This window comes from Humulus lupulus, chromosome 2 (assembly GCF_963169125.1).
Source record: "Humulus lupulus chromosome 2, drHumLupu1.1, whole genome shotgun sequence".
NCBI classification, from domain to species: Eukaryota; Viridiplantae; Streptophyta; class Magnoliopsida; order Rosales; family Cannabaceae; genus Humulus; species Humulus lupulus.
In genome coordinates, this window is record NC_084794.1 from 193821134 (window position 1) to 193843750 (window position 22617).

The 22617-nt window shown below is 34.6% G+C and overlaps 2 protein-coding genes across 2 annotated transcripts; one reads left to right on the forward strand and one right to left on the reverse strand.

Annotated features, from left to right (window-relative positions):
• The first annotated feature begins 1662 nt into the window (after positions 1 to 1662).
• Positions 1663 to 5597, forward strand: LOC133818837 (porphobilinogen deaminase, chloroplastic). Its single transcript, XM_062251929.1, has 5 exons — positions 1663 to 2068; positions 2674 to 3079; positions 3938 to 4144; positions 4840 to 5017; positions 5126 to 5597. Exons 1-5 carry the CDS (start codon positions 1824 to 1826, stop codon positions 5236 to 5238), a joined length of 1149 nt encoding a protein of 382 aa, XP_062107913.1. The 5' UTR covers positions 1663 to 1823; the 3' UTR covers positions 5239 to 5597.
• On the reverse strand, positions 5563 to 13097 carry LOC133818836 (serine carboxypeptidase-like 34). The gene is made up of 10 exons (XM_062251928.1): positions 12529 to 13097; positions 9030 to 9140; positions 8808 to 8903; positions 8490 to 8582; positions 7254 to 7342; positions 6787 to 7092; positions 6472 to 6608; positions 6110 to 6202; positions 5931 to 6036; positions 5563 to 5832 (listed from the first exon to the last, which is right to left on the reverse strand). Exons 1-10 carry the CDS (start codon positions 12827 to 12829, stop codon positions 5683 to 5685), a joined length of 1482 nt encoding a protein of 493 aa, XP_062107912.1. The 5' UTR covers positions 12830 to 13097; the 3' UTR covers positions 5563 to 5682.
• Between the last annotated feature and the right edge of the window lie 9520 nt (positions 13098 to 22617).

Here is a 22617-nt window from a genome sequence, read left to right on the forward strand (position 1 = left end):
GTGAAGCGATGACGTGTTAAGGCACAACAGTCACCACCAGCCGCCGTGAGGAGTGGCCCTCGCCACTTCCTCGACACTTTAGAAAAGGTGGGAATCACTAGAGTCAGCCTAATTCTCCCATCGCATGAAGCCAAATGATCCCAAGATGGCCACGCCAACTCAAATCGTAAGAAGAAAAGAGCCCTAGAAAATCGCCCTAGCCTGATGCACAAGTCGGACCAACACACATCACAAGCACCAATTAAGTCCCCGCCGTAGCTGGTGGCCTGAGGCCCTCGTCGATCGCCAGCCAAGATTATCGGTCGCCAATCTCGGTCGCCAGCCGTTAGCCCTACTCGCAGGTCTCCAGACGAGCTCGTCGGTCGCCTCAGATACTCGTCGGTGGTCCTCGCCACCTAAGCCTTCTTCCGCACCAAATTGTGCCTTCAACCATTTTTGGTGAGACAGAAACCTGTCTCCAGCCAAGTGTGCCGAAATTTAGCTTGATCAGGAAACAAGGTGCCACCATTAGCCCTTCCCATCACCGCGACTATAAAATAGTGCAAACTGATATGTAACAAGGGTCGAGCAACAAGTCAGTAACTATTCATTTTTGGAGAGAGCTCCTACTCTCTATTACTGTAACTGCCCCAAGAGCAGGATCAAACTCAACTTGCTCTTGAGGGTTCAAAGATCATCATTTATAATACTGACTAAAGTGGATGTAGGTCATCTTTTTTGGGCCGAACCACTATAAATATTTGTCTCATTCATTTATCACTGCATTTATTCCTCTTTTCTTTGACTCATTGTTCATCATTATGTTCCACTTTGATATTTTACATACAAAACAACTATTTATTTATTGCTCTGTACAAATTGATGAAAAAATGAGTTTACATTACATAAATAATATTTTTAAAAAAATAAAAAGAATATTTTTATCAATAAATTTAGAATAGTATTTTTAAGCTTGAAAGATGTACATTGTACTTATAATTTATTAAATTTGATTATTTGAAAACTGAAAAAAATATTGAAAATCATTTCGGGTGGATTAGTCTGATCAAACTGCTAAAACTGTTGCACATGTTAAATTATTATTTTTATCTTATTTAAGCAGGTTACTGTTAAATGTTGGCAATATCTGTATTGATGTAGTTAAAATATACTATAATCCACCAAAATGAATGAAGTACAACCCTAATGCCCTCAACATTAACATTAAGCATAGATTTTAAAAAATGGTTTATACTTTTTTGGACTATGTGTTTTTTCCTATTATCTGTTTGGATCCTGTATTTTGACAAATTACTTTTTGAACCCTATGTTTTGTAAAATAGTTAAAATAGAACCCTAAACTCGATTTTGGTCAATGTTTTTTCAACTAAAATCACAAATAATTTACTAAACTAATAATTCAGAACAAAAATAAAATCATTCTGCTTAAAAACTGTGTTGTTATATTTAATTTTTTCTTTATCAAAATTGAGTTTATGATTCTATTTTAATCATTTTATAAAATATAGAATCCAAATAAATAATGAAACAAATCACGGATTAAAAAAAAAATCTCAAAAATTTCCCTAACAGGTACATGTTTATAAAACGAAACTTTAGCCATCGTGGCACGCATACCCCACGATTACAAAAGTAGGTCCTCTCCTAAACCCAAAGTAAGAACTGTACGACAAGAGCCGTATTGGATAGAGCCATACCCTGCAATCCTATCCAACAACATCCTTCGACTTCATTAAGACAGATTTCCTTCGAACCCAAACTATCCATCCCATCTTCAATCTCCTTCCGACCCTCTCTCCACTTTTCTCTATCTTATTCCATCAATGAGTTTGAAAATGGATTTCCTTTCTTCTACAATGCTCCTAAACCAGGGTCTCATGGCTCGGCCTTCATACCCGGTTAGCTTGTCCAGCAGTGGGTCGGTGTCTGTTCTTGGGTTCTCTTTACCGAGCCCGAGAACGACATGTATAAGAAACCATGGAATTGGGATCATAAGGGCCTCAGTTGCAGTTGAACAACAGACCCAGAAGACTAGAGTCGCTCTTATCAGAATTGGGACTAGAGGAAGGTGCGTTTTTTTTCAATTTTAGTTCTTCGTTTTAGCTTGTTTTGACTTCATGAAAAATTGCAAATGTAGCTTGATTTTTGTTCATTTTTTTCTTTCAAATTTGGGTGTTCGAATTGACATGGGGTTTTTCTCATTATGCCCCTTTCCTGTTTATTCTTTCGGATCTTGATGTGTTGACAAAAGTTCTTTGTGCATCTATACATGGTGTGTTGACCCAAACGATTAATTATGTTTTATTATCGATTTCTTTTTATACTATATACTTAAAACTTATAATCACGAATGTGTTTCTATAGAGAAATCATTATAGTAAATACTGATGCTATAAATTTGGTGCTTGTAACAAATATATGCACAATAACTAATACCTTTATTGGACTTCTTTCTATGGTGATGCTGAAGATTTTAGGGATTTTTTTTTTTTTTGTTTCAAGTGGAAGAAACATGGCTGAAACATTTAATGGAACTGTTTTATATCTTAATTTTCTAATGTTCTCTGATTGTATTACATGCTTATTGCTTGTGATTTTATACTCTCTAAGTTTTTTTTTAAAGTAAAACAGTGTTTTGGTGAGTTATTAATATTTTATCTGAATATAGGATAGCCCATTAGCACTTGCCCAAGCTTACGAGACTAGAGATAAACTCATGGCAAAACATGCGGAGCTAGCAGAAGAAGGAGCTATTGAGATTGTAATCATAAAAACAACAGGTGATAAAATACTAACTCAACCCCTTGCTGACATAGGTGGAAAGGGATTATTCACTAAAGAAATTGATGAGGCACTGCTTAATAGCGACATCGACATTGCTGTCCACTCAATGAAAGATGTTCCAACCTACTTGCCAGAAAAAACCATTCTTCCATGCAATCTTCCTCGTGAGGATGTTCGTGATGCGTTTATCTCATTGAGTGCTGCTTCACTTGCAGAGCTCCCAGCTGGGAGCATTATTGGTACTGCTTCACTTAGACGGAAATCACAGATACTCCACAGATTTCCGTCACTCAAGGTAAGATACCATTAATATAATATAATATAAGATGAAACGTGACTCAGAACGTGTTTTAGGACAAGCCCACGATCAAAGTTGCTTTGAACATTCCATTATGTATATTTGCAGTTCATGTGAATAGTATATAGTTCATTTGTGAACTCGCAACTTAAAAAGGATGAACTTTAGTACTTGGGGTCGTCACAATTGACTGTTGTGTTTGGAGTTGATTGGGACTGCAAAAGAAATTTTTTACAATGTTATATTGGTACCATGAAAGAAAAAATTTGACAGTGTTAAATTGCTTTAAAATTATCATAATTTGCTCTATCATGGTTGGCAGTTGTAGATTTTTTGTCAATGGGACAAATTGTTTGTTGCTGTCTCTTGCTTCTTGTTTGCTTTTCTTTTGGACTTTTTTACTTCTCTGATGTATAATTATTGACATATTGCATATACTATGGCTGACGAATCATCTAGATCCGTTCTTTGCAGTGGTATTATTTAGGAAACTGCTTAAATGTTTTTTGTTTCATATAATTGTATGCATATTCAAATTATTTGTTGTGAGGATATTCAACATGTGTCAAGTTGGCAGTCATTTCTTCGCTACTCAGTTTTGGTAGCTAAACAATCACTTTATTCTTTACTAGTTCTAATGAACTGAAAAGTGGAATGGAGATCTTTTTGTTCCTTTTGCCATTTTAATGAAATAAACAGATTTATTGCTAAGATCCTAATCCCCTGGCAAGGCTCTTCTGGGTTTCTTGACTGGAAATTGTTTTATTTTCTATCTGAAGTCATAAAAGGCTGTATTTTTTTTTTGAATTGTCACGTTCCTTTGCAACTTGTTTATGCTTTTTAATTTCTTGGCAGGTAGAAGAGAATTTTCGTGGCAATGTCCAGACAAGGTTGAGAAAACTTAGTGAAGGGGTTGTCCAAGCAACCTTGTTGGCATTAGCTGGACTTAAGCGCTTAAATATGACAGAAAATGTGACTTCCATTCTTCCAATAGATGAAATGCTTCCAGCTGTTGCTCAAGGTGCTATTGGAATTGCCTGTCGAAGTGATGACGATAAAATGGTGGGTTTTTAACTTCACAAATTTTCATCTAGGAGTTACCTCATGAATGATTTTGTTCGTTTCTATGACCTAGCTATTCCCCTTAGTAATTTGTTATCCATGAAATGTTAATGACTGTTTTATAGAATAATTAAGTTTCCATATGGTAGTTAATAGTTTAACACATCTAGGAGTGTACTTGATGCAAAGCCATTAGTTTAGTTAGTTGTGCTCTCTTCTGAACTTGAACGGTTATGGTTTTGGATGTGATGTGATAGATTCTGTATGTCTATGCTTATTAGTTTGAATATGGATTTGATGTTGGAGTTAGTAGCAGGGCATCTTGCTCGGTGGATATGGAATTTTATCCAGCTGATGCCCTGAGGATGTGGCATCTTACACGAGTAAAAGATTTTCTATTTAGGACACGTCAATCACCTCGGACATTTTGGTACTTGACTTGGTTGTTGTTTTCTGCGCTGACATATTGGATAGATGTAAATACAAGCATAGTCGCTTCTGAGCATACTAGGCTCCAAAGCATAGTCCCTTGTCATAATTCTTGCATATTCTTTATTTTATTTATTTACTTTTTTTTTTGAAAAATTAAGCATTCGGTTTCTCTAATAACGTATTATTCTTGCAGTAGTGTCTGAAATTTTTTCACCTGGTGACACTTCTCGTCCTTTTAATCTTTAGTTACTTTTGGCTTACAGGAAAATTACATAGCCTCACTGAATCATGAGGAGACGAGGCTAGCAGTTGCATGTGAGAGGGCCTTCCTCCTAACACTGGATGGATCTTGCCGCACTCCTATTGCTGGATATGCTAGCAAAGATGAGGATGGTAATTGCATATTCAGAGGGTTAGTGGCTTCCCCTGATGGATTTCGAGGTACGACAGCAAAAAATAAAGCTTTTACTCAATTTCATCTTCAGTGATGTCCTAGATATGCCATTTTCGTCCCTTTATAACACGGTTTTCGTCTTCCTTGTCCTTCAGTGATTGAGACATCCAGAAAAGGACCATATACTTATGAAGATATGGTCAATATGGGAAAGGATGCAGGGAAGGAGCTTCTTTCACAGGCAGGTCCTGGCTTTTTTGACAGCTGAGTAGCTGATTTTTTAGTGTTAGAACATAAGAAGATTGAGGCTTTTTATGCAATTTTAGGTGGTGGTTCCCAATTGAGTATATTCATAGCTTAAAGTTGTTGTTTTTTTGTAACATTATGAAGAATAATTATGTATTAATTGTAATTTAGTCGAGGAATCAATCACGAAGATTAGGGTTAAGTTGTTGTATTTTGAGTGATTAGTTCAAGATGATTTTTTTTTTGTAACGTTGCCTTCTCTTTCTCTCTCTTCCATTTCAAGATTACACAACAGTAGTAAATTATTCGTGAAGAAACTATTGTGTTTCCCCAAATTACTGCTGTCTAGCTAAACAGACACCATTTGATGATTTGGAACAATTTGATTCTATCCAACAATCCTTTATTTGGTTTTTCAATTTTCCTAAAAAAAGAAAAATACAGTGAATGAATATTAAAGGAAATGTTAAAATGGTTTAGCTGGCAATTTCGTATTGGTCAAGAAGTGCTCAATCAGCATAAGGGACTGCCTTGGTGCAAATTGAGGAACTTCATGACCAGCTCCTCTTATGGTCACAAAATCTAGCCCCTTGTACTCAACTGTCCAACCTCCGACCTATGAGGACCAAAAAGAAAAAAAAGGAAATTGCACTAATTAAAAATTTACAAAATAAAAATAAATAAAAGAAAATAAAAAGGAATAGATTGTTATACCTGTTTACTGTTGTACCAAGGAGTCCAATCTTGAGTTATTTGTAGTCCCAGCTTTGTCAATGTGTATCTAGTAGATGTGACTGGAATTCTCCCATCAGTATCCCCGCTGTATATTTCCAAAAATAATCATTTCATATAATATATTATATATAATCTCCCACTAATTATATTATATATACCTGTAAACCCAAATGCGAAGCCCTCCAGCAATAAGCTTTTTAATTATAGGAAGTACCGAAGTCGGGGCATCCTTCCAAAACTGAATCTTATCGCTGTCAAGAATGAGTTTGCTTTGCTTTAATAATACACAAATATACATAATAATAATAGAGAGAAAAAAAAGCATTAAGTATAAAATATTGTGAACAAATTAAAAGTAAACCATACATGTACATGCTTTGCGTAGAAGAGACGTGCATATGAAACTTAGATAAATTAACGATAGTTATATATATATATATATAGAGAGAGAGAGAGAGAGAGAGTTAGTTGTGATTAGCAATAATGCATGTGATATGTGAGAGTGAATAATAAAATATACCTGCAATGAGTCCATGGATAGGGAATTTTAGTGATATTGGCATGCAATGCAGCTTGGACATCAGGCCTATTAAAATATGCCTCTGAGTAATCCGATGCACATGGGTCGTATCCTGCTGGCCTCTTGTGCCACCCACGCTGCCAAATTGTTATAATACCATTTTTTATACTGTTATATATGAGGAGCCTGCTAATTAATAATTATATATAATATGGACTGATGATGAGTTGATTAGCTAGAGCAGAGAGATTTATTTATTGAAAAGGTGGGTAGGTAGCTAGAGAGAAAGTAAAGGATCGAAGAACAAGTACTTACAGATTCAGAAAATAAATGGTTAGTGCGAAAGCGTTGGAAAACAGGGAATTGGTTAGTAGTGGTGGTGTTATTGACGACACATTTGGGACTGTATAAGCTGTACATGTCAATGATCTTATACACATCAAAATACTTGTTCAATAGAATACTGCACTTGTTATTATCATCATCTTGTGAATCTGGATCACTGAAATTGCATTTCTTCTTAATCCCATCGTATAGCCTATCGGATATCACTGCGTGGTTCCATGCATATTCGATCATTCCTTTCTGATCTGTTTCGTCGTCCATTAGACCATTCCCTACCTACACTTACATACGTATATATATATATATATGTTTATATATTCACGATCTTGATAATAATATTAATAATATGCCAAACCAACTTTTTTAATAATTCAATAATTAATATTATATATATCTCAAGTGATGCTGGTGGTGGATGATCTATATATATTACGTACCATGAAGCCTTTAAGATTTATGTAATTTCTCTCTGCCACGCGCTTGTTTTGGTCAAAAATGACCTCGGACAACTGGGGAACATAATGTCCTGAGATCAAATAAAAGTGTAAAAAGTGTAAATTATTATTTTATGATCCCAATAAACTAGGAAATAATCGTGATACATAAAATTTAAACTCAATAATAGTAGGTCAAATCATTTATAATTTTAAGTATAGTATATTTGTGTCGCTATAGTACACTACAATATAAATGATAATAAGATGATAATCACAGGTAACTATATAGGGGTTATAACTTCGAAGAACTATATCTTTTTAAAAAGTGATGTATAGTTGTCAATGTCATTTATATTACGTACAAAAAGAAATTCCTTATGTATTTCTAAAGTACGCCTTCTTTAATTTAAAAATATCTTTAGGTCAAAAAGAACTTTTCTCTTTCATACCCTATTTTAATGGGTTATATTATGATAAAATAAATTAACACTTGTATTCATTTGGTCTGTTTGATAATTTTTTATAATGTATTCTAAAAATAATTTTTTAGTTTTATTTAAAAAAAAAATCTTAAATAAAAAGTTAATAAATATATTTACAAAAAGAAAAATCTTTTAAGAGTTTGTAATAAATAATGAGATAAAATAATGTAAAAGAAAAGTGATGAAAAATAAAGAGAAAGAAAGTAGGGAAATTTTGATGAAGAAAAATTGAGAAGAGAGAAATTGATGCAAAAAAAAAAAAGAGAGAAACTGGCAAGATAAAAATATGAAGAAAGAGAAAATGAGGATATAGGAACTGATGAGAGAGAAAATAATAAGATAATAAGTGATGAGAAAGAAAATGATATTAGAGAAAGTAAGGAAATAAAAAGTGATGAGAGATAAATTAATAAGAGAGAAAGTAATAAAAGATAATAATAATAATTAAAAATGTTGTGTGAGAAAAAATTTGATAAAAGAAAAAGTTGATACCAATTAAAAACAATAGTTTGTTATTCTCAAAATTTGATGTTTTTTGTGACTTGTTTTTAAAAATTATTTTATGAATACAATGTCAAACCTTCTATTTGTTTTCAGAAAGCAGTTTTATAAAAAAAAAAACAACAGTTTTTTTAGTTGAGGAAATACTCTCTTTCATGATTGACATAAAACTCAAGATTGTTCAATGACACTTAGTAAGAATACTTATAATTAACTTTATAAGGGAAAGAAAAAGCAATAAATTAAGACGTACCTGCATAGCTTTCTCCAGCAATATACAATTTATGGGACTGAAATTGAGGAAATCTTTTAAACCAATTGACTAGGAAATTGTACGAGTCCTTCGCTACAAACACACACACATATATATATATATATAGTAAAAAATTTCTGGTAAGAAAAATAATTATTTGGGAACTTTAGACTTCATCACTGTATGGCATATGTATAAATGATCATACCAATATATGTATATATATATATATATGATTAAACCTTTAAATTATAAAATATGACAAATTATTAATTTGGATCTGCGCTCAGTATAATATATATATATATATATAATTACCGGTAATTGTATCGCCAAGTTTATCAATGTCACTGCTGGTATTGGTGTAAGAAAATCCAACTCCAACAGGAGATTCCAGAAACAATAAATTGGCAGCTGAAATTAAATATAGAAGTAACAAATAATGGGATTTTAGAGAAAATAGATGGAATAATTAATAATGAATTACATTAATAAAATGGAATCTTATAAATATATGTAAAATTGAAACTGTATTAATACCATTGTTCCATGTGTAAGGGTTGAGCTTTAGCTTAGGTTTGCTGCCTTTTTGAGGAAAGAAAGGCCCTAGTTCTTCTGCTGCTCCAAAACCAATGGATGAACACCCAGGTCCTGTAATAAATACATGAGATTTTTTTTATATATAAATAGTACAAATGTATAACCAAGTCATATATATTGGCTTGTTTACATTATATAAATGTACGGAAAAATTGGTAGTAATTATTGATTGTCTAATGATCAAATACTTAATCATAAAACAAATCATGTTCTTTGTTCTTTGTTTTTTTGCTTTTATATAACTAATATTTCAGTATTAGCTAGAATATTATTATTATTATTATTATTATAAGCATATATTACGATTTTGTATCTTACGAAATCCATGCTATTATTCATATATAATAAACTTGGGTATACTCTATCTAGTTGGTTACAGATGTTTAAAAATATTTAGCCTTGAAAGTTTTGTAGCTGATATTGCTATTATTATTATTATTAATATATATTGTGTATATAATTAATAGATATATAAAAGAACAATCATAATATTATAAAAGAATTCCCCTTTCTTTGATTATTATAAATGCACTAATCTTCCCATTAATTGTTATATCTACTATATCTAGCTATTCTTAATTTGTCGATATCTTTATTAATAATCTTAATTATGCTAATTAATTAAGTAGCAGCTCAATTGTGTGCTAAAAACCTGCCAGTAGAATATTCCACTTGATCCCTTGTCATTTCACCTCGATTAGACTTAATTTCTCAAACATGATAAGGTTTGCACAATTCATTTAAATAAATATATATAATATTATGACAAGGAAATATTACAACCACACATTCATACTTGATTCATTCATTGTAAGCACACGCCCCTTATCTTGTCATTTGCAAAATAAAAGAATCCAATGATATAATAATACAGATTTACTTAACTTACTAAAAAATCTATCTTTCTAATATATATCTCTTCTATATAGATAACAAATTTTTTTTGGTTTTAATGATTTTTTATTTTTTTTAATATTAATTTTAACAAAATATTTTTATATTTAACAAAATATTCTTATATTTAATAATAGCTTGTAAACACTTAAACTTAAATAAATAATTAAAAAAATTAAAATATAATGTTTTTTAGATATTTTACCATGATAATTATTTACAAATAATAAATAACTAAACAAATTAAAATAGAATATTTTTTAGATATTTTACAATAATAATTATTTTAAAATAATAAATAATTAAAATAAATTAAAATAAGATATTTTTGAGATATTTTACGATAATAATTATTTAAAAATAATAAAATCATACATTTTATAAATTAAATAAAATTTAATTAAACTTAAACTCATTTATTAGAATAATATCATATTAAATATATAATATAATCTACTGTCAATTAGCAACAAATTGCTTTTTTTTTTAAAAATACTAGCAAGAAACTTAAATTTAAAATCCACGTATAATATTTAATATTACATTAAACATATAATATATAATCTCTTGTTGTCACTCCTAAATTTAAAAACTAGAACAAACATAAGCTTAAACATAAATAAATATATTATTTAATTAAAATATAATATTTATTTAAAATTTATATGATATTAATATAAATTTAATAAAAATAATTAATAAATTTTATAAATAAAACTAAACAAATGTGCACGTTGTTTATATCTAATATATATATATATATATGAGCACTCTTAATAGTTACTATTACTTTAATATTAACCATCAGATTATGATCAATAATCCATATTTATAATTGTTAATTAATATTTCTAATAATAAATTTTGACTTTTTCAAACTTTTGGAAAGACTACATGATGGCATCATATATTTATTAATTAAAGAATAAAAAAAATCTTATTTAATATTCATTCTCCATTCTTGATTCATTCATTTTATCTATTCCATGAGAAAAAAATCATTTTGGAATTAATAAGAATAATTAATGTAACCATTATATTTCCAACTAATGTTTATTGCCTACTTAATCTAAAAAAATCGAAATTATTAATTTTATATATTTTCATCATCATTATAATCATTATTCATTAAAAACTTGTTTAGTAATTTATGGTAACCATCCACGAATAATAACTATTGAAAAGTCTTCTATATATTTATATATATATGCTACACATTGAAACAAAGAGAAAAGTTTAATTTAATAATTATAAAACACTCGATTATTATAATAGGAACAGTGCGTAGAAAAGGTAATATATATATATTTAAATGAATCGAAATAAAAAAATATTACAAAAATGAAAAATAAAACAAGTATTATTATTATTAATTAATTCTTAGTCCCTATATCATCGTCATCATAAATATTTTGGTGCTGTGTAAACAAAAATATAAAAACAAATATTTGAAAATGGGAATTCTAAATATTAAATCTTGAGTGTTGGAATGTACGTAATTAATTCAAGAATCAATATTCCATCTAGACAATAAACCAAATTTAAAAGTTTTGTCGTGCAAAAAATTATAGTACAGTGAAGATAAAATATCATAGTATACGAGTAGCTAGCTAATTTGTAAATGTTGCATTATATTATCAGTCCAGTAAAACGGGCGCAAGTATTTAAAAATATATTTTTACCACTTACTAGCAGAAATTAGTTTTAGTGGAATTAATACGGATGCAATTAATTACGGTGGTGTTTGATAACACTTAAAAAAAAATAGTTTTTTATTTAATTAATTAAAAATTTAACAGTTAAACATGAAATAAGTTTTGTAATTCTATTTTTATTTATTATTTTTTAAAATTTTAATTAAAATTTTGAAAATAAAATTATTTCACTTTCAAAATTTGTTTAAAACATTTTCGATTTTTTTTTATTTTCTTCAAATCAACATGTCAAACAAAAAATATAAATAAAAATTATCAAACATATTTATTATTTTTTGTTTTTAAAAATAAAAAATAAAAATAGTTACGAAATATATTTTTATTTTTTAAAAATAAACAAACAAAAATAAAATAATATTTCTATTTTTATATTTAAAAATTTTTACCAATAAAACCTACTTTTTCTTTAAAATTTATAATAGATATTTTTTGAAAAGGGTGTAAGAATTATTATGTTTGACTAGATATGCCAATTAATATTATAGAATAAGTGGTAAGTCGACAAAGATTTTTCTATTAATTTCTTTATACGGTAAAATAAAAAAATATATTTTATTTATGTTAATGTATAAAGATTGGAAAAGAGAGGACATTAATTCGTTATAGAAGCAGATCGATTTATAGCTGTTTCCTAAATAAATTTTTATTCTTTTGGCCGAAAATTAATTATAGTAAAATGGTATATTCCATATAGTTCCATTCTCGACAATGAGAATTAATTAAATATATATAAGTTTAATTAGTGAATTAAAGAGTAATTAAATTAAATGCCGAGTATATATGGGAAGGAAATATATATATATATATATATAGAGGGAGCGACGTCGTACCTCCGTTAAGCCATAAGAGGAGAGGTTTGTGTTGAGATTGGTTTATGGCTTCAAAGAACCAATAGAACAAGGCTCTTCCATGAGTTTGGTTGACGGTTACATATCCGGCGTAGTGGTTGAAACTCACCGGAGGCTGCCCCGGCAATCCCACCACTCGGTCCGCCTCTTGCTCTGCTTTGATTTTCTCTCTCAATTTATAATGATATTCACTATTACCACTACCACTCCCACCAACTAACAAGCTCAAGCTCAAACTCACCAAAAAATGAACAAGGAAAAGAAGATAATAATTCATACCCATTATTGATTGTAGGGTAAATAAATATTCAATACTACAAGATGTGAAAATATAACTACGAGAGTAGCTATTTATATATATATGTATATAAAGGAATATGTAAACTGTACGTGTGGATTATGTATAGAGAAAGATTCAAATGAGACAGATAAGACTCATGTGTAGTCTTCTGCTGGCTCTTTTTTTTCTTTCCATTCTCTCTCAGCTGGAGCTATATTGAAAGATCCTATTCACTATTTTTATTCCCCTAAAGCTGTGGACACCGTTTCTTTTTGGCAGTTTTTTTTGGAAAAGTAGATGTCCATATCATTTATATTGGAATTCTCAATAGTGAATACAACTATAAATATATGTATTATATAAATTTTTATTTTTATTTTTATCTTTTCATTTGTTAGCTTTCAATTAAGTCAAAAGCCAATCGACTCTTAATTTGGACTTTTCAACCTTTCTTATCTATTGACCATTCCAAGCTATCAATTGTTAGTTATTGGCGTACTAACTAATAATCAAGATAAGGATTAGTCATTTTCTAAATTCTAACAAGAAGCAAAAGTTAACATCTTTTTTTTTTTTTTTCAGTTAAGAAATGTAAGGTCATTGGCATTATCTTGGTTTTAAAAGTCTTTTAATATTTACTTTGTAATTACTTTTGATTCTGAAATTCATTATTTTTAATTTACTTATCACTAAGGCTCATTTTGTGCCTTCTTAGCTAGTTGGACATAATAAATAGTTGTAATTTATTGGTGACCACTCAGCTTCAAGGATTTCATAGATAATGTTTTTTTTTTCATCATAAAAATAATAATTTGGAAAGATGTTTCTTCCAACATCAATTTTTTTCTTATCATTAATAATATCTTTATCATTAAGTAGCATGCTAATTCAATTTTATTTATCCATTTATGTGTTAGGTGTTTTAGTGACTAAGTTTGTGCTTTCGTACACGTGTGTTTGTGCCTTGAAAGAGAGTTAGAGACAACCCCAACCGCAGGACCTAATAAATAATTCAATTCTAATAGTGACACATTCAGCTCCAACGGCTTTAGTTTTCTATAAAAGTAATAATTTCTAAAGATATTTCTCCCAAAATCAATTTTTTCATATTATTAATTTTATCATTATCATTATTTTTTTCATTATTTAGAGACAGCTCCAACCGTAGGACATAATAAACAATTCAATTCTAATGGTGATACTTTCAGCTGCATCGACTTCACAAATGAGTTTTAGTTTTCTATAAAAATAATAATTTCGGAAGATATTTCTCCAAAAATCAATTTTTTCATTATCATTACTTATTATGATGAATCACCGTTTATTTATTTAATTATTTATGCTTGTAGGTGTTTTATTGACTTGTGCCTTCATATGCTTGTCTTGTGCCTTGAAAGAGACAACTCTAATCATTGGGCATAAAAAAATAATTTAGATCTAATGGTGACACATTTAGCTTTAGAGACTTTACAGATAAGTTTTAGTTTTTTTTTTCATAAAAATAATAATTTGAGATGATATTTCTTCCTAATATCAAAAAGTTTCTTCATGTCATTATTATTATTTAGCGTGCTAGTCCACTTTTTATTTATCTGTTTATTTTGTAGGTGATTCTTTTTTTGGCTCAAGTAGCTTGTTTTGCTCGGACGACTCAATTAGATGGTCTTGTTGACCCTCGATTTGGCCAACGACACGGAGTCAAATGTACGACAAAGTATAAAACAAGAATGAGAAAAATGATTTAACGGAAAGGAAGAAAACACCAAGGAATTATAGTGGTTCGGCCCCAAAGAATGGTAATGACCTACGCCCACTTAGTGATATTGTTATTATTGAATCTCAAAGTCGTGATCAAAGAACTAGGGTTCTTGAGTTTCACAAACCTTGAATGTATTACAATAAGGCGATGTACAATTCACTATAGCTCTTTCTTTTCTCCCAATATTTAGCAAAAAGATTCAAGAATCAAAAATCAAAAGTCCCTTCCTTGAGCTATTTCATGCATATTTATAGGCTCAAGGAGGGTTACACATGCCAACGTGCCCTATCTTTCCTTAATAATCGCGTATCAAGATAATAATGAAGAAATATTCAATGCAGTTATTATAAGATTACAGCTTAAGAAGGAAATAAATCAGGTTATACGACTAGTCTGGTCGTATAAAAAATTAACCCTGACGATGCGGTGTGCTTCTGGTCGATAGTCGAGCAGTACTTTTGCCACGTGTCAACCACATGTGAGAAATTCTCGCCACATCATCAGCAACCATTTTTTGGGTAAACATTTGCCCCCCAAGTTTATTTATTGCGACCAGCAATAAGTAAACTTAGGAAACCGACTCTTCGAATACCCCACGAAATCTATCAGAGCCGCCCATGATTTCTCGAAAAAGGTGACCAATCATGTCTAATAAAGTCTTTTTGGTTTCCCAAGAATGTGTCCGACAACCATTTCACTTCCCCATGCTTAGAAAAAGTAATTCATGATTACCTCTTTTAATGTGTCGCGGTCACTATATATAATACCCCAAATCTATTTTTTTACTTTTTACTTTTCATTCGCCATTTTCTTGTCAAGAACTCCTAAGGACCTCGACTTTCAAAGCCCAAAAAATTCAAGGAGCTTCCATTGCTGTTCTAAGGATCCTTCGTTCGGACGCTTGAAGCTTTCGTTTCAGACCCCTCTTTTCATCCAAGTAAGTTTTACGAACCCCTTGGATGTTTGAGATGTCATGCAAAACTGTTTTTTATGTATTCAAATCTGTGTTCTTGACTATTATTGGCCGAAACTGTTTTGGGGCAATGGGCATATTGATTGATGCTTGATAGGATAGCGAAATAACGTTCCGTAGGAGTTAGGAGCCAGTTTGCTAGTCGAGATTGTAGATTTAGGGCATAAAATCGAAGTGAAAATTCGATTTTTAAGCTAGTTGAAAAACTGGGTTTTTCCCGCCCCTTCGAAGTCGAAAAAGCTTTTTCTTGAAAAACTTTTTACTTCCGCTTTTCAATCTGTTTTTCAATCTGCTTGTATAGAACTTAGTGTTTTTGTTAGAATGCTGCTGGCCGTATAAAAACTAAATTTTTATACGTGAGCAACGTTATTCCAACTCTCAACACAAGCTTTTAAGCTTTACGTCTTACCTCCCCCTTTCTCTGTTCGCAGCTTTTCATGCAAGATCCGTGGGGAGGTGAAAGACCCATCGACGACGACCTGCTAGCTCAACTGCTTGAGGACGAGGAGCAACCGTCGTTACTAATACCTGAAATTCCCTTTTCTCGTGCCACTTCAAACACTCCATCGACCCTCGTCCAAAATATGGGTCGAGCAAAAACTAAAACTTCCAATCCTACAAATCAGCCTGTTCCTCGGGATGAAATTCCCTCGACCAATGGTCGATAAGAAAGTATTCCTGACCCAAACATCCAAACTCATGCTCAACCCCGAAATGCTATTCAACCAGATGTTGAATGGTATGTTGCACTTGTCAGCCGGGTAATGATCAGGATGATCGCCAACTATATCAGAAAATATGGACTCCCTGGGGTGACACTAGTCCGACCCACTCAAGACCACCGGGCGAACTTGCCTGAAGGCGCTTTCAGCGCCTGGTCGAGGTACCACATTGAGGCAAGGGCTACCTTGCCTCTTCATCCTTTTTTCCAAGGGATGGCCAACTACTTTGGGGTCGCCCCTTTTCAAATAACTCCCAATGGATATAGAATGCTTGCTGCACTCTATATCCTTTATAGCCACAAAAAATGGCCTGTCCTCACACCACATGAGGTCAATTATCTGTTCGACCTCAAGTCTAACCCCAACCAAGAAAGCACGAGGTTTTTCCACTTTCGTCATCAGGAAACAGAGCGCACTTTCCTGTTTGACACCACTCACACATCGAACGTGGGGAAGTACCATCAGGAGTATTGCCTTACGACTGACATGGTCGCGAACAACATGGCCTTCACTCAAGGAGGTAACGTCTTTGCACCACTGGTCGTCAATCTTTAATTTTTTCCTGCACTTTCTTAGATTTTTAATGCCTTTCAGGCCCACGGTTGCGACCAGACCCCACTTCACACATGGAGTTAAGATCAGCCCTCTTGGCCAGTATGAATGACGTGGAGAAGAGCGTCAATCATTTGGTCACAGAGACTAACCTTAGGCTGGTTGGGCTTTTGGCTCCTTACTAGGATGTGAGGGAGTCAACGGTGGGAAGCTCCACTGGCGAGGAGATTCCCGAGCAGCACCCGGATGTGTCACAACCTCAAAGGAGGACAACCGGAGTGACAATCAGGGAACCCTCCAACACTCCACGAGCTGCTGCTCCCCCCGCCCCTCAGGGAAAGGGAAAAAAGGCCACTGAACCTCTCGCTCCCATCGATGAATCTTCAGATGAGAATGGTACTGATCTTTCGCTCTTAGATAGTTTTCCAATTCCCTGTCACTTATTTGACGAGGACGAAAACTTTAAATATACTCCAAACTTAAGTTCAAATTTCTTCCAGGCAATAAGTAGTTCAGTAAGTAATGTAGCGACCAGTAGTTGTAGCACAGGTACTTTACGTATAATCTCTTTATTTTCATTTTTAGTTCCATCTATACATCTTGTCTCACTGCTCGTGTTGTTTCTTTTTGTGCAGATATGTCATTTGAAGACGTGTTCGAGCATTACAAGGTTGCCGCTGCATCTTCAGGCAAGAAGAAGGACAACAAGAGGACTCAGGGGGAGAGTAGTAAAATCGCCTCAAAGAAGGCCCGAACTGAGGACCCTCCAGCCACTATCCCTTCGAAGGAGAACATGCCACCTCCATCGCCATTCGAGCAGCTGGCCTCAACTCCTCCAGTCGACCAGCATTCCACTCCTCCAACACCCGTCGACTAGCACCCTACTCCTCAGGTCCCTACCAGCCAAACACAACGCACTCAGCCCGAAGGCTCCCTGTCCAGCATCGTGGTCAGCTCAGCCAGGGAGAGGATATACAAGCTCCCCAAACACAAACGCAGTCAAGAGGCCGTTAATGAAACCATTTCCACGGAGATTGACCAAATACTCAACTGAGGGCTGAATGAGATAGTTAGCGTAAGTTACTTCTTGATGCTGAATAATTTGCTTTTAATTTTCTGCCATCGCCTTACCCTTTTCATCTGATTGCAGGGATTATTGACCATGACTGCTAACTGGCGCCGTGCGGGTGCAATGGTGTCCAAGACTAAAATTTTTGACACCAGGCTTGCTGAGGCTAAGAAAGCACTTGAAGGGAAAAATGCTGACCTGCTCGAGAAGAACAATGAGCTAACTAAGCAGAATGGTGAGTTGCTTGAGAAGAGTGCGGAGCTGTCTTAGCAGAAAGAGGAACTGCTTGAGCAAAAAGCCACTCTGACCGAGGAGTTGCTGGAGGTTCGGGACACCCTGAAGAAATCCAATGAAGACAAAGAAACATTCAGGGAAAGCGCCAAACTCAACTACCAACAATGCAAAAAGCTCGAGCTTGATTTGATTGCGAGAAGACAAGAGACGGAGGAGCTGGAAAAGCATGTGAAGGAGATTGAGGAACTCGAAGCCAAGAACTTGGAGAAGTACAAGGAAGCCACTAATCTTTTCTTCTACGAGTTTTGGAAGCACAATCGGGAGGCCAACTTCAGCTACCTGTCAGAACGCCTGAGGCGGACTCTAATGTCTCAGTGTGCCATTCGCCTGGAGGAAGAAGAGAGGTATAATGTTCCTGCTTCCCCAAAGATCTCTCTGGCAACAGGGATAGATGGTGCAGATAATGAAACTGGCGCAGCTGTCGACCAGGACGCTCCTCAAGACCCTCCTGCCTCTTAGTCTTTTCCCTTTCTATCATTTAATCTTTTAATTACATGACCTACGGGTTGTGATGTAAAGACATTAATTTTTCATTGCTGTGTGGGCAGCTATTTTCCTTTTAATCAAAAAATTACATCCGAGCAATATTGCTCGCGGTGTAAAGTAATTTGTTTTTGATATTATAATACATTTTCGTTTTATTATAACATCTGTTCGCATGACCGAACTTAGCATAACACTTTGGTTTGATTTAACAAAATACAAAATTTTGAAAAATACTCTAAGTACCCTAGCATGCTTTCACTTATTTTGCTCATGTGTTTACATACCTTTTGATGATATGCTTTGCTTACTAGTACCTTATATGCCCCCCAAGTGATCGAGGAGCTTTAGGTCCTTGGTCACTTGCCTTGACCAAAACCTGTTCGAACAATACTGCTCGGAGCAAAATAATAAATATTGTAATACAACAAAACAACACATATAATGAGCACATACTTGTAATAAATACAATAATTGGCAAGAAATGATTGGATGTGCACAGTACCTTATATTTCTCGTAATAAATGGACAAAACATGTTTGTACGAGTGATCAATAAGATCTTACACTTATAAGCGATCAGTCACATAAAATGACCAACCCTTTTTCAAAACTTGGAAAAAGTAAAATTAATACAAGCCAATTCTTTAAGAAGAATTGTTTATCGATAGTACTTGCGCAGGTGTTCTCCATTCCAATAGCGAGGAGTGAGATATCTGTTTAAGCGAGCAAGTTTATAGGTGCCTGGGTGAAGGACTTCTTCAATCTGGTATGGCCCTTCCCAATTAGGTCCGAGTACTCCAGCAGCTTGGTCGCGGGTGTTTAGAAAAACTCTTCAAAGTACAAGATCTCCAACGCTGAACTTTCTTTCTCGCACTTTAGAGTTAAAATACCAGGCGACTTTTTGCTGGAACGCAACTACTCGGAGTTGGGCTTGCTCATGTTTCTCATCGATCAAGTCGAGGGATTCCATCAATAGTTGGCTGTTCGAGCCTTGGTCGTACGTTATTCTGCGATGCGAAGGCAGATCTAACTCAACAGGAAACATAGCCTCATATCCATAAGTCAAAGAGAATGGAGTATGGCCTGTTGCTGTTCGGTGGGTAGTTCTGTACGACCAAAGTACTTCAGGCAATTGTTCTGGCCACGCCCCCTTAGCTTCTTCTAGTCTTTTCTTCAGTGTATCCTTCAGCGTTTTGTTGAATGCTTCAACTTTTCCATTTGCTTGGGGGTGAGCGACTGAAGAAAAGCTCTTGATAATGTCATGTCGCTCGCAGAAGTCCGTGAATAAATCACTATCAAACTGGGTGCCGTTATCTGAGACAATCTTCCTTGGCAATCCATAGCGACAAACAATGTTTTTGATCACAAAATCCAGAACCTTCTTGGTCGTTATGGTTGCGAGTGGCTCGGCTTCGGCCCATTTAGTGAAATAGTCGACGACAACCACGACATACTTGATGCCGCCCTTCCCTGTGGGCAAAGATCCCATCAAATCTATGCCCCAAACTGCAAATGGCCACGGACTTTGCATCTGTTTAAGCTCATTAGGGGATGCTCATGGGATTTTGGATAACCTTTGGCATTTTTCGCACCTCCGTACAAACTCCATCGAATCTTCGTTCATCGTGGGCCAAAAGTATCCTTGCCTCAGTATCTTTTTTGACAAGCTTTGCCCCCCAGCGTGGTCTCCATAAAAGCCTTCGTGTACCTCTTTTATCAACTCTTTGGCCTTCTCTTTCGAAATACACCTGAGGAGTGGCATTGAATATCCCCTTCAGTACAAGATTCCATCGACCAGGATATAACTAGAAGCCTATCGCTGAAGGGTCCTGGCTTTGTTTCTGTCCATTGGTAATATGCCTTGCGTTAGATACTCTATATATGGTGTCATCCATGCATCCATCATCTGGATCACCATAGCGGTCTCCTCTGCTTGGATGCTTGGCATTGTTAGCTGCTCAACCGGCACTATATTCAGAGTATCAACATCCTTCACACTTGCTAATTTGGCCAAAGCATCAGCATGGGAATTCTGGTCGCGAGGTACTTGCTGGAGACTGTATTTGTCGAACTGAGCCAATAGATCTTTTGTTTTGTTCAGATAGGCAACCATCTTTAAACCTCGCGCTTGGTATTCTCCCATGACTTAATTCACCACCAGCTAAGAATCACTGTAGATGTTAAGCACTTTTATATTCACGTCCCTGGCTAACCGTTATCCAGCGAGTAATGCTTCATACTCGACCTCATTGTTAGAACTAAATCAAACCTGATTGCGCAGTGAAATCGATGCCTTTCCGGCGTTATCAATATCACTCCTGCCCCAGCGTGGCACTCGTTAAAAGAACCATCATTAAATAATTTCCACGTGGGAGCTTGGTTTTGACATTCAAGCTCATTAGGCTCTTCAATCTGCTTGCCATCTGTAAGTTCAGTGAATTCTGCAATGAAGTCAGCCAGGGCTTGTCCTTTTATTGCTGCTCGTGGCAAGTAAGATATATCGAACTGCCCAAGCTTGACTGCCCATTTTAACAATCTACCTGTAGCCTCTGGTTTTTGCAGGACTTGTCGTAGAGGCTGGTCGGTCAAAACCGTAATTGGGTGAGCTTTAAAGTAAGGCCGCAGCTTCCTGGAGGCCAAAACTAGGCAATAGGCTAGCTTCTTGATGGGCGGGTACCGCTGTTCTGCTCCAATTAGCCTTTTGCTTTCATAGTAAACAACCTTCTGCACGCCTTCTTCCTCCCTTACTAAAACAGCACTAGCAGCATATTCCGTGATTGCCAGGTAGATGAACAAAGTTTCTTTATTGACCAGCTTTGACAAGATGGGCGGTTGCGCCATATGAGTTTTTAGTGCTTGAAAAGCCTGTTCACACTCCTCCGTCCATTCAAAATTTTTATTGCCTCTAAGTAGATTAAAGAATGGGACGCACTTATTTGTTGACTTTGAAATGAATCTACTAAGAGCGGCAATGCTTCCGGTTAAGCTTTGAACATCCTTAATCTTTGCTGGCGATTTCATGTCGATCAGGGATTTAATTTTCTTGGGATTGGCTTCAATTCCTCTCAAGTTAACTATAAATCCCAAGAACTTCCCTGATTCTACTCTGAAAGAGCATTTAAGGGGATTCAGCTTCATCTGATATTTGTTCAAGATGTTGAAGCACTCCTGCAAATCCTTTACATGCCCTTCCGCTTTCTTTGACTTGACCAGCATGTCATCAACATAGACCTCCATGTTTGTGCCGATCAGTTCCTTAACACATGTAGTTGACGAGTCGCTGGTAAGTCGCACCAGCGTTTTTCAAACCGAAGGGCATCACTTTGTAACAGTAGAGCCATGTATCAATCCGAAAGCTAGTGTGATCCTCATTAGGGGGATGCATACTAATCTGATTATACCTGGAGTACGCATCCATGAATGAGAGGATTTCATGCCCTGCAGTGGCATCGACCAGTTGGTCGATTCTTGGGAGTGGGAAATAATCTTTGGGGCAGGCTTTATTTAAGTTTGTAAAATCCATGCACGTACGCCACTTGCCATTCAGCTTGGGAACTAGCACGGGATTAGAGACCCACGATGGATAAAACGCCACCATGATGAACCCATTCTCCTTCAGCTTCTCGAATTCTTCTTTTAAGGCCCTTGATCTATCTTTGTTGAGCAACCTTCTTTTTTGTTGCACTGGTGGAAAACTCTTGTCGATGTTTAGGACATGGCTGATGACTGCAGGATCTATCCCAACCATGTCTTTATGCGACCAGGCAAAGACTTCCTGGTTCCTCTTTAAAAATTCCACCAATGCTTGTTTTATTGTTGTCTCTAAGTTTTTACCGACTTTCACAACCCTGGTCGGATTTTCTTCATCGAGTTGGACCTCTTCAAGGTCCTCGATGGGTCCAACTTCTTCCTCCAAATCCCTAAAGAGAGGATCTAA

What these genes read in the sequence shown, in the direction of transcription:
- LOC133818836 (XM_062251928.1), bottom strand. Translation starts at nt 12,829, where the DNA reads ATGGGTATGAATTATTATCTTCTTTTCCTTGTTCATTTTTTGGTGAGT. An exon ending in CCCTTACACATGGAACAATG is followed by an intron (nt 8,904 to 9,029) that starts GTATTAATACAG and finishes ATTTAATTTCAG; the next exon opens with CTGCCAATTTATTGTTTCTG. An exon ending in TATCCATGGACTCATTGCAG is followed by an intron (nt 6,203 to 6,471) that starts GTATATTTTATT and finishes CATTCTTGACAG; the next exon opens with CGATAAGATTCAGTTTTGGA.
- LOC133818837 (XM_062251929.1), top strand. Translation starts at nt 1,824, where the DNA reads ATGAGTTTGAAAATGGATTTCCTTTCTTCTACAATGCTCCTAAACCAG. An exon ending in GAAGTGATGACGATAAAATG is followed by an intron (nt 4,145 to 4,839) that starts GTGGGTTTTTAA and finishes TTTGGCTTACAG; the next exon opens with GAAAATTACATAGCCTCACT. An exon ending in TTCCCCTGATGGATTTCGAG is followed by an intron (nt 5,018 to 5,125) that starts GTACGACAGCAA and finishes CTTGTCCTTCAG; the next exon opens with TGATTGAGACATCCAGAAAA.